The 18965-nt window shown below is 43.7% G+C and overlaps 1 protein-coding gene across 6 annotated transcripts in view; it reads right to left on the minus strand.

Moving 5' to 3' along the window:
• Nucleotides 1-18965, minus strand: part of POC1A (POC1 centriolar protein A) — a 185282-nt gene that overhangs the window by 3840 nt on the left and 162477 nt on the right. For 2 of the 6 annotated variants that reach the window (XM_033926272.1, XM_033926268.1), the window contains exons 9-10: nucleotides 16343-16495; nucleotides 11487-11678 (exon numbers count right to left, since the gene is read on the minus strand). In XM_033926272.1, coding sequence (XP_033782163.1) covers nucleotides 11487-11678; nucleotides 16343-16495 — 345 coding nt within the window. Of the gene's footprint in view, nucleotides 1-2083; nucleotides 2695-11486; nucleotides 11679-16342; nucleotides 16496-18965 lie in introns of all 6 variants that reach the window. The other 4 variants (XR_004537357.1, XM_033926271.1, XM_033926274.1 and 1 more) reach the window with 4 other exon arrangements.

Here is an 18965-nt window from a genome sequence, read left to right on the forward strand (position 1 = left end):
TTGAAAATAAAAACATTCCCCCTACCTTTGTTGTCTGGTGATTTTATTTTTCTGATCATTTTGCTCCATCTGTGTTCTTAATTCTGTTTTCAAGGCCTCTTTATGCATTTGCTGTTTCTTTCCTTTCCTTCACCTTTTGCCCTATATCCATCTTTGGCACCGACTTTCAAATTCAGTTTTCATCCATTTTTCTGCCTCCATCTCAAATCTCTTTCCAACTCTTACCCTCTCCTCTCCCATTTCTATCCATGTGCACAATCTCTTCCCACCTCTTCCCCTTTTCGCCATCCATGTGCACCTTCTCTTCACTCCATCCATGTGCATCATCTCTTCCCTCCTCTTCCACTTCCCTCCACCCGTGTGCACCATCTCCATTCCCTTTCCTCTTGCCTTCCCCTCCCCTCTATCTATATGTCACCAACTCCCCTCCATCCATGCGCCTCCCTATTCCTCTACTATTCACCCCTTCCATTCAGCACCTCCCTCCTGGTTCCACCAAATATGCTCTCCCCACCACGTTCCAAAGCCCACCTCACCATGAATATTATAAGGAGGTTGCCAAAACAGCAGTAATCTTCTTGCGCTGCCCACAGCCTCCTCTGTACAGTTCCTTTGCTGCGGTCTGCTTAAGCAGAAGCAGGAAGTTGCTTCAGAGGAGGGCTGGACCACAGCAAACTAACAGTACAGAGAAGGCCACCAGCAGCGCTGGAAAACACAGGATTAGCTACTTCTATCCTCCACTTCCCACCCCCCTGCCCCAGACTGACATTGCACTTACAGTTCTGCTCAGAAAGTGGATGCCATATGCTGTGTAGAGCTGATGTGGGGCCTTGAGCATTTGCGCATGTTTATGGTTTGCTGGACTCTCTTAAGAATCCCAGTGAGGGTGGGAACCAGCAGGCCTTGAGCATGCGCAGACATTCAAGGCCCCTTTTCAGCCCAGCACGGAGCGTTAGCGTGAACTTCCTTAGCACTAGCACTGTAAATACGATTTCGGTCGACACAGGAGATTGTAGGTAGTGAAGGATAGGAGTGTTGGTCATCGGAAGGGGGATGGGGGGGGGGGGGCGAGATAGCAGTAGCGTTGGCTTCCTGAGCAATAGAACTGTAACTGCCATGTTGGTCTGAGGCAGGGGATTGTAGGTAATAGATAGGAGTACCAGTCATCGGGAGGAGATAGCAGTGCCGGTCATCAGAGGGGGATGGATGATAGCAGTGTTAGACATCAAGGGAGTGGAAGATTACAGTGTTGGTCATTGGGTGGGAGGGGGAGGAAAAAAGCACCATCATCAGAAGGAGGCTCGAATATAAACCGAAACCCCCATTTTTAGGCTATTGTTTTGGCCCCAAAATCTCAATTTATATTAGAGTACATATGGTACTACTAGTATTAATTATTTATATAGCGCTACGCAACGTTGTATAGAGTCATCTACCTCTTTCTTGGAGGCCCTCGGAATGTAATAGAGGTTATCAGGTTCGAATGTGTCCACATTAGCATATTGCAAAATCTCCCTCATATACATTCTTACTAGTTCCATTGGAGATAGGTAGTGTGTAATAGGGAAATTGAGGAAACAAAGATTCCTGACTCTTATATAATTCTCCAATCTTTCCATCTTAGCATGAAACAATATACTGTCTTTAACATTAGCAAGAGAAGTATTCTGTAAATGACCCACAGACTGATTCAATTTATCTACTTTATTTCCTAGCTCTGTTATTTGATTTTCATGCTCATTTACTTTAACTGAAGTATCTGTGGAGAACTGACACAATTTCGAAACAGTATTCTGAAATGAAGGTTCAATTCTATTCACAGAAAGCCATATTTCATTTAAAGTGATAACTTTGTCCTTGGGGAGAACATCATGGGTTAACTCCGTAACCATTTGAACAGGAGTCAATCCTTTTGATCTCACACTCCCACACGTTAAGTCCAGTTTAATCACATGATTGTGAGGAAGAGGCTACAACTTCCCCCTTAGAGGGTATCTCTACTCTTCCAGAAAAGGTTGATGGCTGGGGAGGTGGTGACGGCTCTCCTAAGGAGAGGGAGACAGACTGCACACTTAAAAGTTACCTGCTTTTCCATCTGTGGCAAAGGAGCCAAAAGATATTGGTCCAAACCAAAGGTCCCATTCCAGAAGGTAAAGAATGTAGCTTCGCCTTTCTTTTGCCCATGGTGGAAAGAATTAGTATGTGCCTTCTCCCGACTCCTCACGGGCTCAAAAGGAGAATGTCCTGCCCCTTTGGGCTCGTGACTGCGCGCCGTGGTTAGATGGACTTTTAAGGAGTCCTCCAGGACCCCTCTCCTTGACGCTGGCTAGCACTGGGCTGCTGCAGGGACTGCCTGCCCTGATGAAAAGAAGTTGTGCTGCAAGCGGCACCGGCGGCTAGAATGTACCATTACTCAGACTGGTGACTGTTTTTTTCTCAGGCAACATATGCTGATAAAATGGCCCTAGGAATACATCTGGAGATTGTGGCCTTGCAAGCCAGTGTGCTACATCTAGCCTGAATAGTGAGCACAAAAAGATAGTAATATAGCCTGACCTTGTCAGTGACCTCAAGATATTGGAGAAGCACTCTTCTCACATCCAACTTTTTCAGAACCCGGTTCTTCTTCTTAGAACCTGTAGACTGGAACGCTGGCAATCTGACTTCTTAATTAACATGGGAAGTCAAAACAACCTTCAGCAAAAAGAATGGAAATGTGTGTAAAGAAACTCCAGCCTCTGTGAACTTGAGGAAAGGCTATCTGCAAGAAAGAGCTTTTCTCACTAAGGTAATAGCCACAAGAAAAACAGTATCAAGTGTCAGATTATCAAGGACACTTCTTTCAGCGGCTCATAAGAAGCCTGACTGAGGCCTTGCAAAACCACGTTAAGCAGCATGCAATCTAATCTACTTTTTTTTATCCTACCAAATACTTGTGACCTGGATTGATTATTTGAAACAGAATACTGGGCTTGACAGACCTTTGGTCTGATTCATTATTGCAGTTCTTATATTATAATCCATATATATTCATATTACACTATCCTTTTCTTTAGCGATTCCATTAATTTCCCTGTCTTCATGGTGAGACTATCTGGCCTCTAAGTTTAAATTAGGTTCTTGCCTGCTAATTTTCTTTCTTTTAGTCCCTCCAGACTGGCACTGATGGATGGGTTTACGCTTCTCTGCCAGCAGGTGGAGACTGAGAACACACTGAATTCTTACAGTCCCTCATAGGCTGTGCAGACCCTCATAGAATCAGTCTGACGAATAGCCAAGCAGGAACCTAACACAATAAGCTTAACTTGAGTAACTTTATTTCATTGAATAATGAACAGTGCAAAACCAAGCACAACTGTTGGAGAAGGATCAGAACAGACAACCAGAACTAATCCCACAGTTTGCTAGCTACACCAGACGAACCAGATAGCACAGTTACTTACCGTAACAGGTGTTATCCAGGGACAGCAGGCAGATATTCTTGACTGATGGGTGACGGCACCGACGGACACTTTTAGAGTGATTGCACTCTAAGAACTTGGAAAGTTCTAGAGACCGCACCGCGCATGCGCGAGTGCCTTCCCGCCCGACCCCGGCGCGCGGTCCCTCAGTTAAGATAAGCCAGCTAAGAAGCCAACCCGGGGAGGTGGGTGGGACGCAAGAATATCTGCCTGCTGTCCCTGGATAACACCTATTACGGTAAGTAACTGTGCTTTATCCCAGGACAAGCAGGCAGCATATTCTTGACTGATGGGTGACCTCCAAGCTAACAAAAAGAGGGATGGAGGGAAGGTTGGCCATTAGGAAAACAAATTTTGCAACACAGATTGGCCGAAATGTCCATCCCGTCTGGAGAAAGCATCCAGACAATAATGTGATGTAAAAGTATGGACTGAGGACCACGTAGCAGCTTTGCAGATTTCCTCAATAGGCGTGGAGCGGAGGAAAGCCACAGATGCTGCCATAGCTCTAACTCTATGGGCCGTGACAGAACCTTCCAGTGTTAGTCCGGACTGAGTATAGCAGAATGAAATGCATGCCGCAAGCCAATTAGATAGCGTACGCTTAGAAACAGGACGTCCCAATTTATTCGGATCAAAGGACAGAAAAAGTTGGGGAGATGATCTGTGGGGCTTAGTACGGTCTAAATAGTAAGCTAAAGCCCGCTTACAGTCCAAAGTATGAAGAGCCTGTTCTCCGGGATGGGAGTGAGGTTTGGGAAAAAAACAGGCAGTACAATAGATTGGTTGAGATGGAACTCAGAGACAACCTTAGGAAGAAACTTTGGATGTGTACGCAGAACCACCTTGTCATGATGAAAGACTGTGAAAGGTGGGTCAGAAACTAATGCATGGAGCTCACTGACCCTCCTGGCAGAGGTGAGAGCTATAAGGAAAAGTACCTTCCAAGTGAGAAACTTGAAAGTGGTAGTAGCTAAAGGTTCAAATGGAGGCTTCATCAAAGCGGAGAGAACCACATTGAGATCCCAGATTACAGGAGGAGCTTTGAGAGGTGGTTTCACATTGAAAAGACCTCGCATGAATCTGGAGACCAGGGGATGAGCTGAGAGGAGTTTCCCCTGGACCGGCTCATGAAAGGCCATAATGGCACTGAGATGGACTCTGATGGAGGTAGACTTGAGGCCAGAGTTAGACAGAGAAAGCAGATAATCCAATAGGGTTTCCACTGCAAGAGATTTGGGGTCATGATGATGTAGGAGACACCAAGAAGAAAACCTCGTCCACTTTTGATGGTAACATTGCAGAGTGGCTGGTTTCCTGGATGCGTCCAGAATGGAGCGAACAGGCTGAGATAGGAGAAGATCAGTTGAAGTCAGCCCGAGAGATACCAAGCTGTCAGGTGTAGAGACTGTAGGTTGGGATGTAGGAGGGTTTCCTGATCCTGTGTAAGCAGAGATGGAAACAGTGGAAGTAGAAATGGATCCCTGGAACTGAGTTGAAGTAGAAGGGAGAACCAATGTTGCCTGGGCCACCGTGGAGCAATCAGGATCATGGTGGCTCGTTCCCTCTTTAGTTTGAACAAGGTCCGAAGCATGAGCGGTAGAGGAGGGAAAGCATAGAGGAACAGGTTGGACCAATCCAGAAGAAAAGCATCCGCTGCCAGACGGTGAGGAGAGTAGAGTCTGGAGCAGAATTGGGGCAACTGATGATTGTGAGGAGCTGCAAAGAGGTCCACCTGAGGAGTGCCCCATTGGGCGAAGATGGACTGTAGAGTCGATGGATCGAGAGTCCATTCGTGGGGTTGGAGAACCCTGCTGAGCTTGTCCGCTAAGTAATTCTGTTCTCCCTGAATATAAATCGCCTTCAGGAATAAGTGGCGAGTGGTGGCCCAAGACCAGATTCTCTGAGCTTCCTGGCATAAGAGGCGAGAGCCTGTTCCACCCTGTTTGTTGATGTAGTACATGGCAACCTGATTGTCTGTGCAGAGTAGAAGGACTTGAGGAAACAGAAGGTGTTGGAAGGCCTTGAGGGCATAGAACATTGCCCTGAGTTCCAGGAAATTGATGTGATGCTTCTTTTCCTGAGGAGTACAAAGGCCTTGAGTTTGGAACTCGTTCAAATGGGCTCCCCATGCATAAGGGGAGGCGTCGGTGGTGATGACCAGTTGATGAGGAGGCAGATGGAACAGAAGGCCCCTGGAGAGATTTGAGGATATCAACCACCATTGTAGAGACTGACGAAGAGATGATGTCACAGATATGTGTCGTGAACAAGAGTCTGTCGCTTGAGACCACTGGGTAGCCAGGGTCCATTGAGGAGTGCGCAGGTGAAGACGTGCCAGGGGTGTGACATGAACTGTGGAGGCCATGTGACCCAATAGAATCATCATCTGCTTTGCAGAAATGGAGTGCTGAGGCAGCACCTGCTGACAGAGCGATTGGAGGTTGTGAAGACGGTTGTCCGGTAAGAAGGCTCTCATCTGGACAGTGTCCAGCACCGCTCCAATGAATTGAAGTCTCTGTGTAGGAAGAAGGTGAGACTTGGGTATATTGATTTCGAACCCTAGTAGTTGTAGAAAAAAGATGGCCAGAAGAACAGTTTGAGATGAAATGGCCTTGATTAACCAGTCGTCCAGGTAGGGAAAAACCTGAAGGTGGTGCGAGCGTAGAAAAGCTGCTACTACAATCAGACATTTTGTGAACACCCTTGGAGAGGAGGCAAGACCGAAGGGGAGCACTCTGTATTGGTAATGACAGTGATTGACCATGAAGCGAAGGTACTGTCTGGAGGCCGGGTTGATTGGAATGTGAGTGTAGGCCTCTTTGAGATCGAGAGAGCATAGCCAGTCGTTGTGATCGAGGAGAGGATAAAGCGTAGCTAGAGATAGCATCTTGAATTTTTCTTTGACCAAGCATTTGTTGAGGTCTCGCAGATCTAGAATTGGTCTGAGGTCTCCTGTATTTTTGGGAACTAGAAAATAACGGGAGTAGAATCCCTGCCCCCTTTGTTCTAGAGGAACTTCCTCTATGGCGTTCAGAAGTAGGAGGGATTGAACCTCCTGAAGAAGGAGGGCAGATTGAGGAGTGTGCAAAGCAGACTCTTTTGGTAGACTTTGGCCCGGAAGGGTGTGAAAGTTGAGAGAGTAGCCGTGGCGGATGATGTTGAGGACCCATTGGTCCGAAGTGATAACTTCCCACCGGCTGAGAAAGAAAGAGAGTCGTCCTCCTATCGGTTGAGGGAGGAGTGGAGATGTTTGAACGCTGGCTATGCCCTCGAGAATTAAGTCAAAAGGGCTGAGTCGATTTTTGCTGAGGAGGCTGCTTGGCTGGTTGTTGCTGCTGAGGTCTAGGCGTTTGCCGCTGTTGTTGTCGCTGCCTCCTAGGTTGTTGAGTGGAAGACTGCAAGGGACGAGCCACAAAACGCCGTTGATAGGCCGATTGCTGTCTGAATGGCCGTGGAGGTGGAGGTTTCTTCTTGGTCTTAAGAAGGGTATCCCAGCGGGTTTCGTGAGCCGAGAGCTTCTGGGTCGTTGAGTCCATAGATTCTCCGAACAGCTCATCCCCTACACATGGGGCATTAGCCAACCGGTCTTGATGATTAACATCAAGCTCGGAGACTCGGAGCCAGGCCAAACGGCGCATGGCTACAGACATGGCTGTTGCTCTGGAGGTAAGCTCAAAGGTGTCGTATATAGACCTTACCATGAATTTTCTGAGCTGGAAAAGAGATGAAGAGCATTGATGGAAAGCCTCATGTTTCCCCACAGGAAGGTACTGCTCAAAGGAAGCCATGGTGGTAAGGAGATGCTTTAAATAAAAAGAAAAATGAAAAGCATAGTTTCCAGATCGATTAGCAAGCATCGCATTCTGGTAAAGTCGCTTACCAAATTTGTCCATGGCTTTACCCTCTCTGCCAGGAGGAACAGAGGCATAGACACTAGCTCCTGAGGACTTCTTGAGGGTGGATTCTACAAGGAGAGACTCATGCGGGAGCTGTGGTTTGTCAAACCCAGGAATAGGGATAACTTTATACAGGGAATCCAATTTGCGGGGGGCTCCCGGAACAGTAAGAGGAGTCTCCAAATTCTTGTAAAAGGTTTCCCTCAGGATGTCATGTAAAGGGAGTTTCAAGAATTCCTTTGGAGGCTGGTCAAAATCAAGAGCGTCCAGAAAGGCTTTAGACTTTTTAGACTCAGCCTCCAAAGGAATAGAAAGAGATTCACACATATCTCTTAAAAAAGAGGAGAAAGATGTGGAATCAGGTTTTGATGAAGTATCCTGAAGAACAGGCTCGTCTTCCTCTGATGAACACTCCCCTTCTGATAGAAAAGGTTCTTCAGAATCTCCCCACAGATCAGGGTCCCGAATATGGGAACCACGGTCCCGACTCTCAGGAGTGGATGGTTCCAGGTGTCGGGACTTGCGTACCAATTTACCCGACCTCATCGATGCGGTACCGGGTGATGTTATCGGTTGCACTGGAGCCGAAGTCTGCACCGGAGCCAAAGTCTGCACCGATTGGTGATGAGACCTGGACTCCGGCGCGAGGACAGGCATCGATACCGATGAGGCCGAGTGTACCGGTACCGAAAGAGTGGATGCCGACAATATAGGCTGTTCCACAATCGGTACCGGTGTGGGGACCGACACCGGAAGGCTCGGTGTCAGGAGAGCTGGAAGGAGCTTTTGGAGTTGATCCTTAAGCTGTGTTTGTAAGATGGCCGCATTGCGATCATCAAGGGAGGGCACCGGTACCGCCTTTTTCTTCTGCGGTACCTGCGGTGCCGCTCTACGCCCCAGAGATGAGGAGCCCGATGTCGAGGGACTCACCTCGATAAGGGCGGAGCGCTTCCACTGGCGCCTCACGGTCGGCAGGACTGGACTCTCTGCAATGGAGACCGGAGGACGCTCCAGCGGGGAAGGCTTCTTAGCCGGCTTACCTGCATGCTGCGACGCCGGCGCGGTATCGCGCGGCGTCGATGAGGTGGGTGCCGACGAAACAGGGACCGGGACCGGTGTCGAGGACGCGGGGTCGGACATGTCGGTGCCGAAAAGCAGTCTCTGTTGTATCTCACGATTTTTCAGAGTCCGCTTTTTCAAAGTGGCACAGCGGGTGCAGGTGGAGGCCTGATGTTCCGGACCCAGACACTGTAGGCACCAGTTGTGTGGGTCTGTAAGGGAAATAGGCCATGCACACCGCTGGCACTTCTTGAACCCGGGCTGGGGGGCCATGAACGGAAAAACGGCTTCTGCCAAATCGAAGGCCGAGGCCTCGATGATGGCAGTAGGCCCCGCCGGGGCAAATCAAGAAAAACTCGAAAAAATAAAAGTATTTTTTTTTTTTTTTTTTTTTTTACAAATGAAAGAAAAAAGGAAGGGCAAAAAAAACCCAACAAGTTTATGCGAGCGGGAAGGCGAAGGAAAAAATTTTCAACAGCCGTTGAAACATGTGACTTCTTAGCTCCGCGGAAACTAAGAAACTGAGGGACCGCGCGCCGGGGTCGGGCGGGAAGGCACTCGCGCATGCGCGGTGCGGTCTCTAGAACTTTCCAAGTTCTTAGAGTGCAATCACTCTAAAAGTGTCCGTACCGGGGCTCCGTCGGTGCCGTCACCCATCAGTCAAGAATATGCTGCCTGCTTGTCCTGGGATAAGCCGCTGCTCCACAATTACTCCCCAGAAAAAAAAGAAAAAAAAAAAAAATCACAAGATCACATTCCTGAGAAAAAAACGACTCCTCACATAAGCACACACAAAAACACAGGGTGGGTTCTGTGCTGGTCTGGATAGACTAAAAGAAAGAAAATTAGCAGGTAAAAAATGTGTCCACCACCCTTTGGGTGAAGAAGAACTTCCTAGCATTGGTTCTGAATCTGTCCCTTCTCAATTTTTCCGAATGCCCTCTCGTTCTTGTAGTTTTCAAAAGTTTGAAGAATCTGTCCCTCTCCACTTTCTCCATGCCCTTCATTATCTTGTAAGTCTCTATCATGTCCCCTCTAAGTTTCTGCTTCTCCAAGGAAAAGAGCCCCAGTTTCTCTAATCTTTCAGCGTATGAAAGGTTATTCATACCTTTTATCAATCGTGCCGCTCTTTTATGAACCTTCTCGAGTATCGCCATATCCTTCTTAAGGTACGGCGACCAATTTTAGACACAGTACTCCAGATGCGGGCGCACCATCGCCCGATACAATGGCAGGATAACTTATTTTGTTCTGGTTTAATACCTTTCTTGTTGTCCACTATTACCCCCAAGTCCTTTTCTTGGGTACTTTCACCCATTACCAGCCCAAAGTAGTACCCATCATGGATAGGACCATAAGAACATAAGAACTGCCATCTCCGGATCAGACCTTCGGTCCATCAAGTCCGGCGATCCGCACACGCGGAGGCCCCGCCAGGTGTACACCTGGCGTAATTTATAGTCCACCATATCTTTATATGCCTCTCTTAAGGAGATATGCATCTAGTTTGCTCTTGAAGCCTAGGACGGTCGATTCCGCAATAATCTCCTCTGGGAGGGCATTCCAGGTGTCCACCACTCTCTGAGTGAAGCAGAACTTCCTGACATTAGTCCTGAACCTGTCCCCCCTTAGCTTCATTACATGTCCTCTAGTCCGTGTCAAATTGGACAGTGTAAATAATCTTCTCTGCTCTATTTTGTCGATTCCTTTCAGTATTTTGAAGGTCTCGATCATATCCCCACGCATTCTCCTTTTCTCAAGGGAGAACAATCCTAGTGTTATAAGTCTATCCTCATATTCCAGTCTCTCCATACCCTTCACCAGTTTTGTTGCTCGTCTCTGCACCCTCTCCAGCAGTTTTATATCCTTCTTTAGGTAGGGAGACCAATGTTGGACGCAGTATTCCAAGTGTGGTCTGACCATTGCCCTATAAAGCGGCATTATAACTTTCTCCGATCTACTCGAGATTCCTTTCTTTATCATGCCCAACATTCTATTTGCCTTCTTTGCCGCTGCCGCGCATTGTGCCGACGGCTTCAGGGTCCTATCTATCAGTACACCCAGGTCCCTTTCTTGTTCACTCTTCCCCAGAGTTGCACCTGACATTGTATACTCGTATTCCTTATTTTTATTGCCTAAATGCATTACCTTGCATTTCTCCACATTGAACTTCATCTGCCATTTCTCCGCCCATGTTTCTAACCGACACAAGTCGCTCTGGAGTTTCTCTCTATCCTCCTGCGATCTGATTGCCCGGCATAGTTTTGTATCGTCTGCAAACTTGATGATCTCACTGGATGTTCCTTCCTCCAGGTCATTGATATAAATATTAAAAAGGATCGGCCCAAGTACCGAGCCCTGGGGTACACCACTAGTCACTTTCTCCCAGTCGGAGAACTTCCCATTTATGCCCACTCTCTGCTTTCGGTTTTCCAGCCATTTGCCTATCCATCTTTGTATATCTCCCTCTATGCCATGGCTTTGTAGTTTCCTGAGAAGTCTTTCGTGTGGAACTTTGTCGAACGCTTTCTGGAAGTCCAAGTATATTATGTCCACAGGCTTCCCACTATCAATTTGCTCGTTTACGGTCTCAAAAAATTGGAGTAAATTCGTCAAACATGGCCCCTGAAGGGCCGCCACAAGAACGTGCTAATCAACAACAGCGCCCCAACATCCACCCGGTAGTGAAGCTCAAAAGAATGCACAGCCATTGTAAGTAAAGGGGAGGAGGCAGGAGATTGTGCGGCAGTGGGCATCTCTCCCGCTGCCAGGAAGGGGGGGGGAGGGGGGTCATTTGCATGAGCGTTGTTTGGAGAATGGCTCACTTTTTAAAAATCGCTACAATAATGGCTGCGACAAAGGCCCATCGGTTTTTAATGCAAACTTTTGAGAATCTAGCCCTCAGTGTGTTCTCAGTCTCCACCTGCCAGTTTGGAGGGACGATAAAGGATTCCCATTATGAAGGGGGATAATGCGTACTCTAGAACTGGCAGCATATGCTGGGGTGATTACCGTGAGCATTTCAGTTGTGATAAGTTTTGTGGCTTTTAACTGAAGTACCTCTTACCTGAGTGAGAACATCTAACTGCCCTACTATGTGCTCTAGTGTGTTTGCAAGTGTTGGATGGATGCCATTCTCTATGTGGTGCACTTGTTGCTCATTTGAAGACACTGTTGACTGCGATACTTGATGCTGTTCTGTAGGACTTTTGCTCTTTTCCAAATTTGCAGGCAAGTCAACAAAATCTACTTCACTTTTCTGTGAAAACAACAATATAAACATTTTACATTAGTAGCTACATAAATAGCAACCGTATCAGTTGCAAAGCATTTATTTCAGTAAAAATAACCAATGCACTGACAATACGTTATATTTTGTATGAACACTTAAGTGTGTCCCATCAACTTCTCTTCCTTAAAAAAGAAAACCCACTGTACAGCTGCAGTCACACAATTTTTAGGGAGAACCTCTGCAACCTGCCTGCATTTTCATTCAAATTTATTCAAAGTTGCAATAAGGTGGTACTCAAGATTGCCATCCAATTGTCCATCCTGCTTTTTCACATAATCCTCCTGCCTCTAATGTGCCTGAAATCAAGTTGGTCAGTTTTTCCAATTACCAACTTTGACAAAACTAGAGAAACTCCTGAGTAAAATGTATGTTACTTTCTGCGAGTTAGATCCTATTCTTTCACAATAGCTCTCGAGTTCTAGACATGGGTTACTAGCCTTAGCTTTGAACATGATACTTAATAGTTTAAATAGTGGGAAGGTTGGAAAAAGGCAGTTATTAAACCTATTTAGTATATGCAGTAATAACAGCAGGGCAATTAAAGAGCTTGCAAATAGTACAAAATGCTGCGATTCGGTTGTTAGGCCAAGCACATATTTGTGATCACGTTGACTCCTTTGTATTTAAAAATTCCACTGGTTACCAATGGAATTTAGGATTAAATTTAAAGATCCTGATGTTATTTGAGTTACAACTGTTATAAGAACATAAGCAATGCCTCCGCTGGGTCAGACCTGAGGTCCATCGTGCCCAGCAGTCCGCTCACGTGGCAGCCCAACAGGTCCAGGACCTGAGCAGTAATCCTCTATTTATACCCCTCTATCCCCTTTTCCAGCAGGAAATTGTCCAATCCTTTCTTGAACCCCAGTACCGTACTCTGCCCTATGACGTCCTCTGGAAGCGCATTCCAGGTGTCCACCACACGCTGGGTAAAGAAGAACTTCCTAGCATTCGTTCTGAATCTGTCCCCTTTCAACTTTTCCGAATGCCCTCTCGTTCTTTTATTATTCGAAAGTTTGGAGAATCTGTCCCTCTCTATGCCCTTCATGATCTTGTAAGTCTCTATCATATCCCCTCTAAGTCTCCTCTTCTCCAGGGAAAAGAGACCCAGTTTCTCCAATCTCTCAGCGTATGAAAGGCTTTCCATCCCTTTTATCAGACGTGTCGCTCTCCTCTGAACCCTCTCGAGTAACGCCATATCTTTCTTAAGATACGGCGACCAATATTGGACGCAGTACTCCAAATGCGGACGCACCATCGCCCGATACAACGACAGGATAACTTCTTTCGTTCTGGTTGTAATACCCTTCTTGATTATACCTAGCATTCTATTCGCTCTCTTAGCGGCCGCTGCGCACTATGCACATGTCCACCATTACCCCCCAAGTCCCTTTCTTGGGTACTCTCCTTCAATAATATCCCTCCCATCGTATAGCTGTACCTCGGGTTTCTGCTTCCCACATGTAGTACTTTACATTTCTCAATGTTGAACCTCATCTGCCATCTCGTTGCTCATTCCCCCAGTTTGTAAACCGCTTTGATCTTTTTTTGGCTGTATATGCGGTATATAAAGATTTTAATAAATAGCAAGTTTCTTTTCCAATTCTTTTCATCTTCCTTATCAATGCTTTCCATCAAACTCAACAGCGATTATGCTGCTTCTTGCTTTCATCTGAATAATCTTTCCATTTTTTAAACAACTGTTTTGGCTCCAATAACCTCTTTCACCTCATCTTTAAACCATGCCAACTATCCTTTGCCCTCCCCCCCCCGCCCTTTTTTGTTGTTGTTCTTTTTAATACATCTGGTCTGTACTTCCAAGATGCTAATTCTAAACGTGTATGCCTGACAAACTCATCTTTGCAGCTGTTCATTTGAACTTTTGTGGTGTTTCAAGTTTATTTAAAATTTCTTATACCGCCTATTCAAGCCTTCTGGGCGTTATACAAAAACACCAAAACAATGTGCCAAATAAAATACAATTTAAACAGAAACAGACCAGGGGAAATCACAATTTTTAAAGACATTGGTTTCTTTGTGTCTTCACTCTAGTTATTAATTCAAATATGATCATGTTATGGTCACTACTGCCAAGTGGCCCCCCTACATTGTTAACCTCTCATGCTAAGTCCAGCATTCCCCTAAAGACTAGATCTAAAATAATAACATAAGCACTGCATGCAACATTGAGACAAGCCAAAGTTCCATCAAGTCCAGTATCCTGTTTCCGATAGTGGCCAATCCAGGTCATAAGTAACTACCAAATCCCAAAAGAGTAAATCAGATGGTGTGCTACATATACCAGGAATAAACAGTGGATTTTCCAAAACTCCATTTTAATAATGGCTTATTCGACTTTTCTTTTAGGAACTTTATCTAAACCTTTTTTAAACCATGATAAGCTAACTGCTTTTAGCACATTCACTGGAAACAAATTCCAAAGTTTAATTTATATATTGAGTGAATATCATGTACTTTTGGAAACCGTAAACAAGCAATTCAAGTCTGCTCATTCCACTCAGTATTTTATAGACCTCAATCACATCTCCCCTCAAGCTGAAGAGCCCTAACCACCTTATCCTTTCCTCATATGAAAATCATCCCATTCCCTTTATCATTTTCATTGCCCTTTTCTGCATCTAAACTAAACCTTAAGTTTGTATACCGCATCATCTCCATAAAGATAGAGCTCAACACGGTTTACAGGTAATTCAATAAATGAGGGAAGGATATAATAAGAAATTAGAGGTTAAGAGGATAGCAAGCTTTACATTTTAAATAGATAGCTTTATGTTTTGGAGAAAAGCCAGGTTTTCAGATGCTTTCGGAATAATTGAAATGAGCTTAGGTTCCGCAGCGGGGCAGGGAGGTTATTCCAAAGCTAGGTGAATTTGAATTAAAGGAATTTCCCTAATTTATCTGCATACATGACAACTTTTAACAAGGGGAAAGATAGTTTGAATATGTGGGCAGATCTGGTAGCGTCAGGTCTCGAAGAATTCCAGGATAGTGGGATTAAGGGAGGAAGAATGCCATCTAAGATCTTGAAAATTAGGCATCTCTTCTAATTCTGCTATATATTTTTTAAGATGTGGTAACCAAAATTGCACACAATATTCAAGGTATGATCGCACTAAGGAGTGATACAAAGGCATTATAATATTCTCAGCTTTGTTCTCCATTCTTTTTATAATTCCTAAAATTCTATTTGCAGAGAGTTTCAACATATAAGTGACAACATCTAAATCCTTTACTTGGGTGGCGACATGACATAGAACCTTGTATCATATAGCTAGTTTGAATTCCTCTTCCCTACATTCTCCTTTTGTACTTGCTCACATTAAGTGAAATCTGCCATTTGGATGCAGAGTCTCAGTTTTGTAAGGCCCTCTTAAAAATTTTTACAGCCATCTTGTGATTTTGATACTTTGAATAACTATCAACAAATTTAAATTACCTCACTCATTATTCCCATTTCAAAAAAAAAAAAAAATAGCAGTCCCAGTACAGGCCCTGGGGAACCCCACTCTACCTTTCTCCATTGAGAATATTGACCATTTAAACCAGGGATCTCCAAGTCCCTCTTGAGGGCTGCGATCCAGTTGGGTTTTCTTGATTTCCCCAATGAATATGCATGAGATCTATGTGCATGCACTGCTTTCAATGCATATTCATTGGGAAAATCCTGAAAACCCAACTGGATTGTGGCCCTCAAGGAGGGACTTTGAGATCCCTGATTTTTTTTTAAAATCTTTATTCATTTTCAAAAATTACCGGTACAACAAGTGTACAACATTCATTCAGAAATACCTTAATTCATCACTTGACATTCTTATTTGTATTATTCCAAATAAATAATTATATAAGAAACCCATCCCTCCCACCCATATATCAATAAATAACAACTATCAATATATTATCCGTCATAATCCCACCTCCCCTTCTTATCCAATATTCTGGTGTTTAAGATGTCTGATCACTAGAATAAATCGTCAATGAGATCCCTGATTTAAACCTACTCTGTTTTCTAACTGTTAATCAGTTCTTATTCCATAATAGGACACTGTCTCCTATTCTAATTTTCTCAAGGGGTCATTCATGAGGTACTTTGTCAAATGTCTTCTGAAAATCCAGATACATAATATTGACCTGCTCACCTTTATCCATGTTTATTCACCCTTTCAAAGAAATGTAGCATATTAGTAAGGCAAGAGTTCCCTTGCTTAAATCCATGATGGCTAAATCCATACCTATATGGGTTTTACTCTGATCCATGTATGTACCACAACAACCCAAGAGAAAAAAATATATAATTCATAAGTGGTAAAATTAAGACTAAGTGGAACTGGTTCTGATTTACAAAGAAAAATAGCTTTCCAATGGAAGACAGATGAAAATAATAAAGAGAAGCATTGCAAAGAAAGACTAAGAATTATGCATGATCTTGAAGTTTGGTAAAGGCTATAACTATCCAAGCAATTTTAATGGCAGAATAGAAAAAAAGAGTCAAGGTTAATGGTAATTCGTCAACTGTACTTAACACACTCAAAGTTTTATTTCAGCAAATCAAGTAGTATAATTCCCTGGCAGAACAGAATAAGTTCACAAAACAGAGTTGACAACTTCCATACCTCTGTAGCACTCACTTTGGCAGAATTATGATACGAGGGTGTGAAATGACCATCCATAATTGGAATACTTCCATTTACATTTGTATCATGTCGCTGAGTTTTTAGGACATCTCCATAATCAGCAATATCAAAGTTAGTTTTCCATACCATTACCTATACATTAAAAAGAAAAAAAAACCACCATTAAGAAACATATTACATGCATTTTCTTAACTGTAACTAATCTATGATGAGTAGTACAAATAGTCAAACTCATGGATCACATTAACTTGTGTTGCATACTGAATAAGAGAACTCTTTCAAAGCATTCTAGGAAAGCATTTGAACATGCATAACAGTTCTCATGTACCACTGGACTTGTTGCACTTCATATAAATGCATTAAAAAATACTTAAACCAATAATCAGACTAATTAACTTTCCTAGAGTTGCGGCAGTAACTCCAAGAGACATGTTGGAGTTACATGATGGAGGTGTTGGAAATTACTGAAGAACTGTTACCACCTTCACCCAAGTGTATTATTTACCTATTAAAAGGGAAGAAAAGCTAAAGGAAGATGATCAACAATTGCTTAATATTTCTACAATATTAGAAACTTTCAGGCAGGGAAGTCGCAAAGCCGGCAACACTTCTTACAGTTGCCTTAGTACCGGATAAGAACTGGCTATTAAGACTTTTCTTTAAAAATAGACAGAAAGAATATCTAGGGTATAATATACAAATGTATCCAGATCTGTCACGAGACACACAAAAATGTCGACATGAATTTTGGTTGTTAAAGCCAGGAGTTATTGCTCTTGGGGCGACTTATTTTCTTCGCCACTCATGATTCAAATGCAAAAATATATTTTCTTTGATCCTATCCAACTGACAACCTTCTTGTCAGCGGCTCGACTGAAAATAGGAGGAGGAATATGAAGTACGTTTAGATTGTTTGATCTCCTGTCTCAGCCAACATAATTGTTAGTTTTTATTTTTATTTCTTTGCTATATTCTCACTGATTCTACATCTTGGACCCATATTGAGGACTTGAGTTAAAGTTAAGATATACTGGGCTAGTAGATTATAATTTCAATTGTATTTTATTTCCTGCCTAACTTTACCTTTCTGTACAAGTGGATACTTGATATGTTATTGAAAAATTATAAATAAATAAATTTTAAAAATACTTAAAAGATCTGTTTACTGTTTACTTCTCCCAGTCAAGAGCACATGGCAAGTTGTTAAGAGGGGACTGAACCTTTAGAATATGGTATTTTACATGAATATTCTGATAATTCGGTTAGAAAGAGAGGGAGAAGATCACTATCTTATTTTTTCTCTTTCAAAAAGGTGTTAGAGTTAAAGAAAAGAAGGGGAGTTCTCAAGAGCCTGAACTAAATGGTTGTTCCCAGGCCTCAGTCCTAAGTGGCAAAAGATAGGATTATTCTTTCCAAAAACTGCTTCTGCTTGTAAGGTGGGGAAAACAGCGCTATGCGACCCAAACTGGATCCACTATTCCCAACCAAGGCTGATGGCAAGAAATCTGAAACTGACATGGCTGAAGTTGCAGCACAACTAAAACATCTCTCTCTCTCTCTCTGAAGTTAAAAATGGATAGATTCCGTACAAATGAAGGAAGTTCTTCTTCACCCAGAGAGTGGTGGAAACCTGGAATGCTCTTCCGGAGTCTGTTATAAGGGAAAACACCCTCCAGGGATTCAAGACAAGGTTGGACAAGTTCCTGCTGAACTGTAATGTACGCAGGTAGGGTTGATCTCAGTTAGGGCTCTATATGATGGACCACTGGTCTGACCCAGCAGCGGCAATTCTTATGTTCTTACGTTATGTTCTTATCTCTACTCTACTGACAAAGCAAATCAACGGATATCAAGTCAGAAATTACCAACTTAACTGCAAAAATATCTGCGATGGACTTACGACTTGGTTCGTTGGAAAAGAAATGTGAACAGCTTGATGAAGTAGCATCAAATTAGCACATGGAAAGAAAGGTCATGCACTCTTATGGAAATGGCGCTGAGGGTCATGATCCAGTCATGTTTTCAGAAGATTGACTGCCAAAAGTATAAATTTAGGATTTGAGCACCCTTTTGAAATTGTGCAAGCACATCGGGTACCAGCATGTGTGCCTGTGGGAAGCAACAGACCTTCACTGATACTACTTAGATTATTACAATTCTCACAGGCCTCCGCAATCCTAGAGAATATAAAGTCACTGCAAACAATCTTGTGGCAGTGACAATCAATTTTCATTACAGCTGGTTTTGTAGGGTCATGAAATAGTTAACTGTTGTTTAAAATATTGCTCTGGCCTACATAGCTGAAAACAGTGTATAATCTATTGACTGCATCTGCCTAAAATGTATGTCCCTACCTTACCACATTGTAAGCTGAATAGATAAGAGTTTGAGCCATGATGTACCCTGCCCTTCTGTACATTTAACTGTAAGAGTTAGATAGGTGTCCTGCTAGTGACCTGCTAGTGTGAGCTTAGAACCAATGAGTGTTAAGAAAAGTAACACGTGAAAAGCTTTTCTAGAATTCAGTTGTATAGCCAGAAAAATGAATAAATATCTCTGTAACTTCCTGGTTTCGGCACTTCTGAGCCAGCTTGGAGCTCAG

This window comes from Geotrypetes seraphini, chromosome 17 (assembly GCF_902459505.1).
Source record: "Geotrypetes seraphini chromosome 17, aGeoSer1.1, whole genome shotgun sequence".
In the NCBI taxonomy this organism is placed as follows: Eukaryota; Metazoa; Chordata; class Amphibia; order Gymnophiona; family Dermophiidae; genus Geotrypetes; species Geotrypetes seraphini.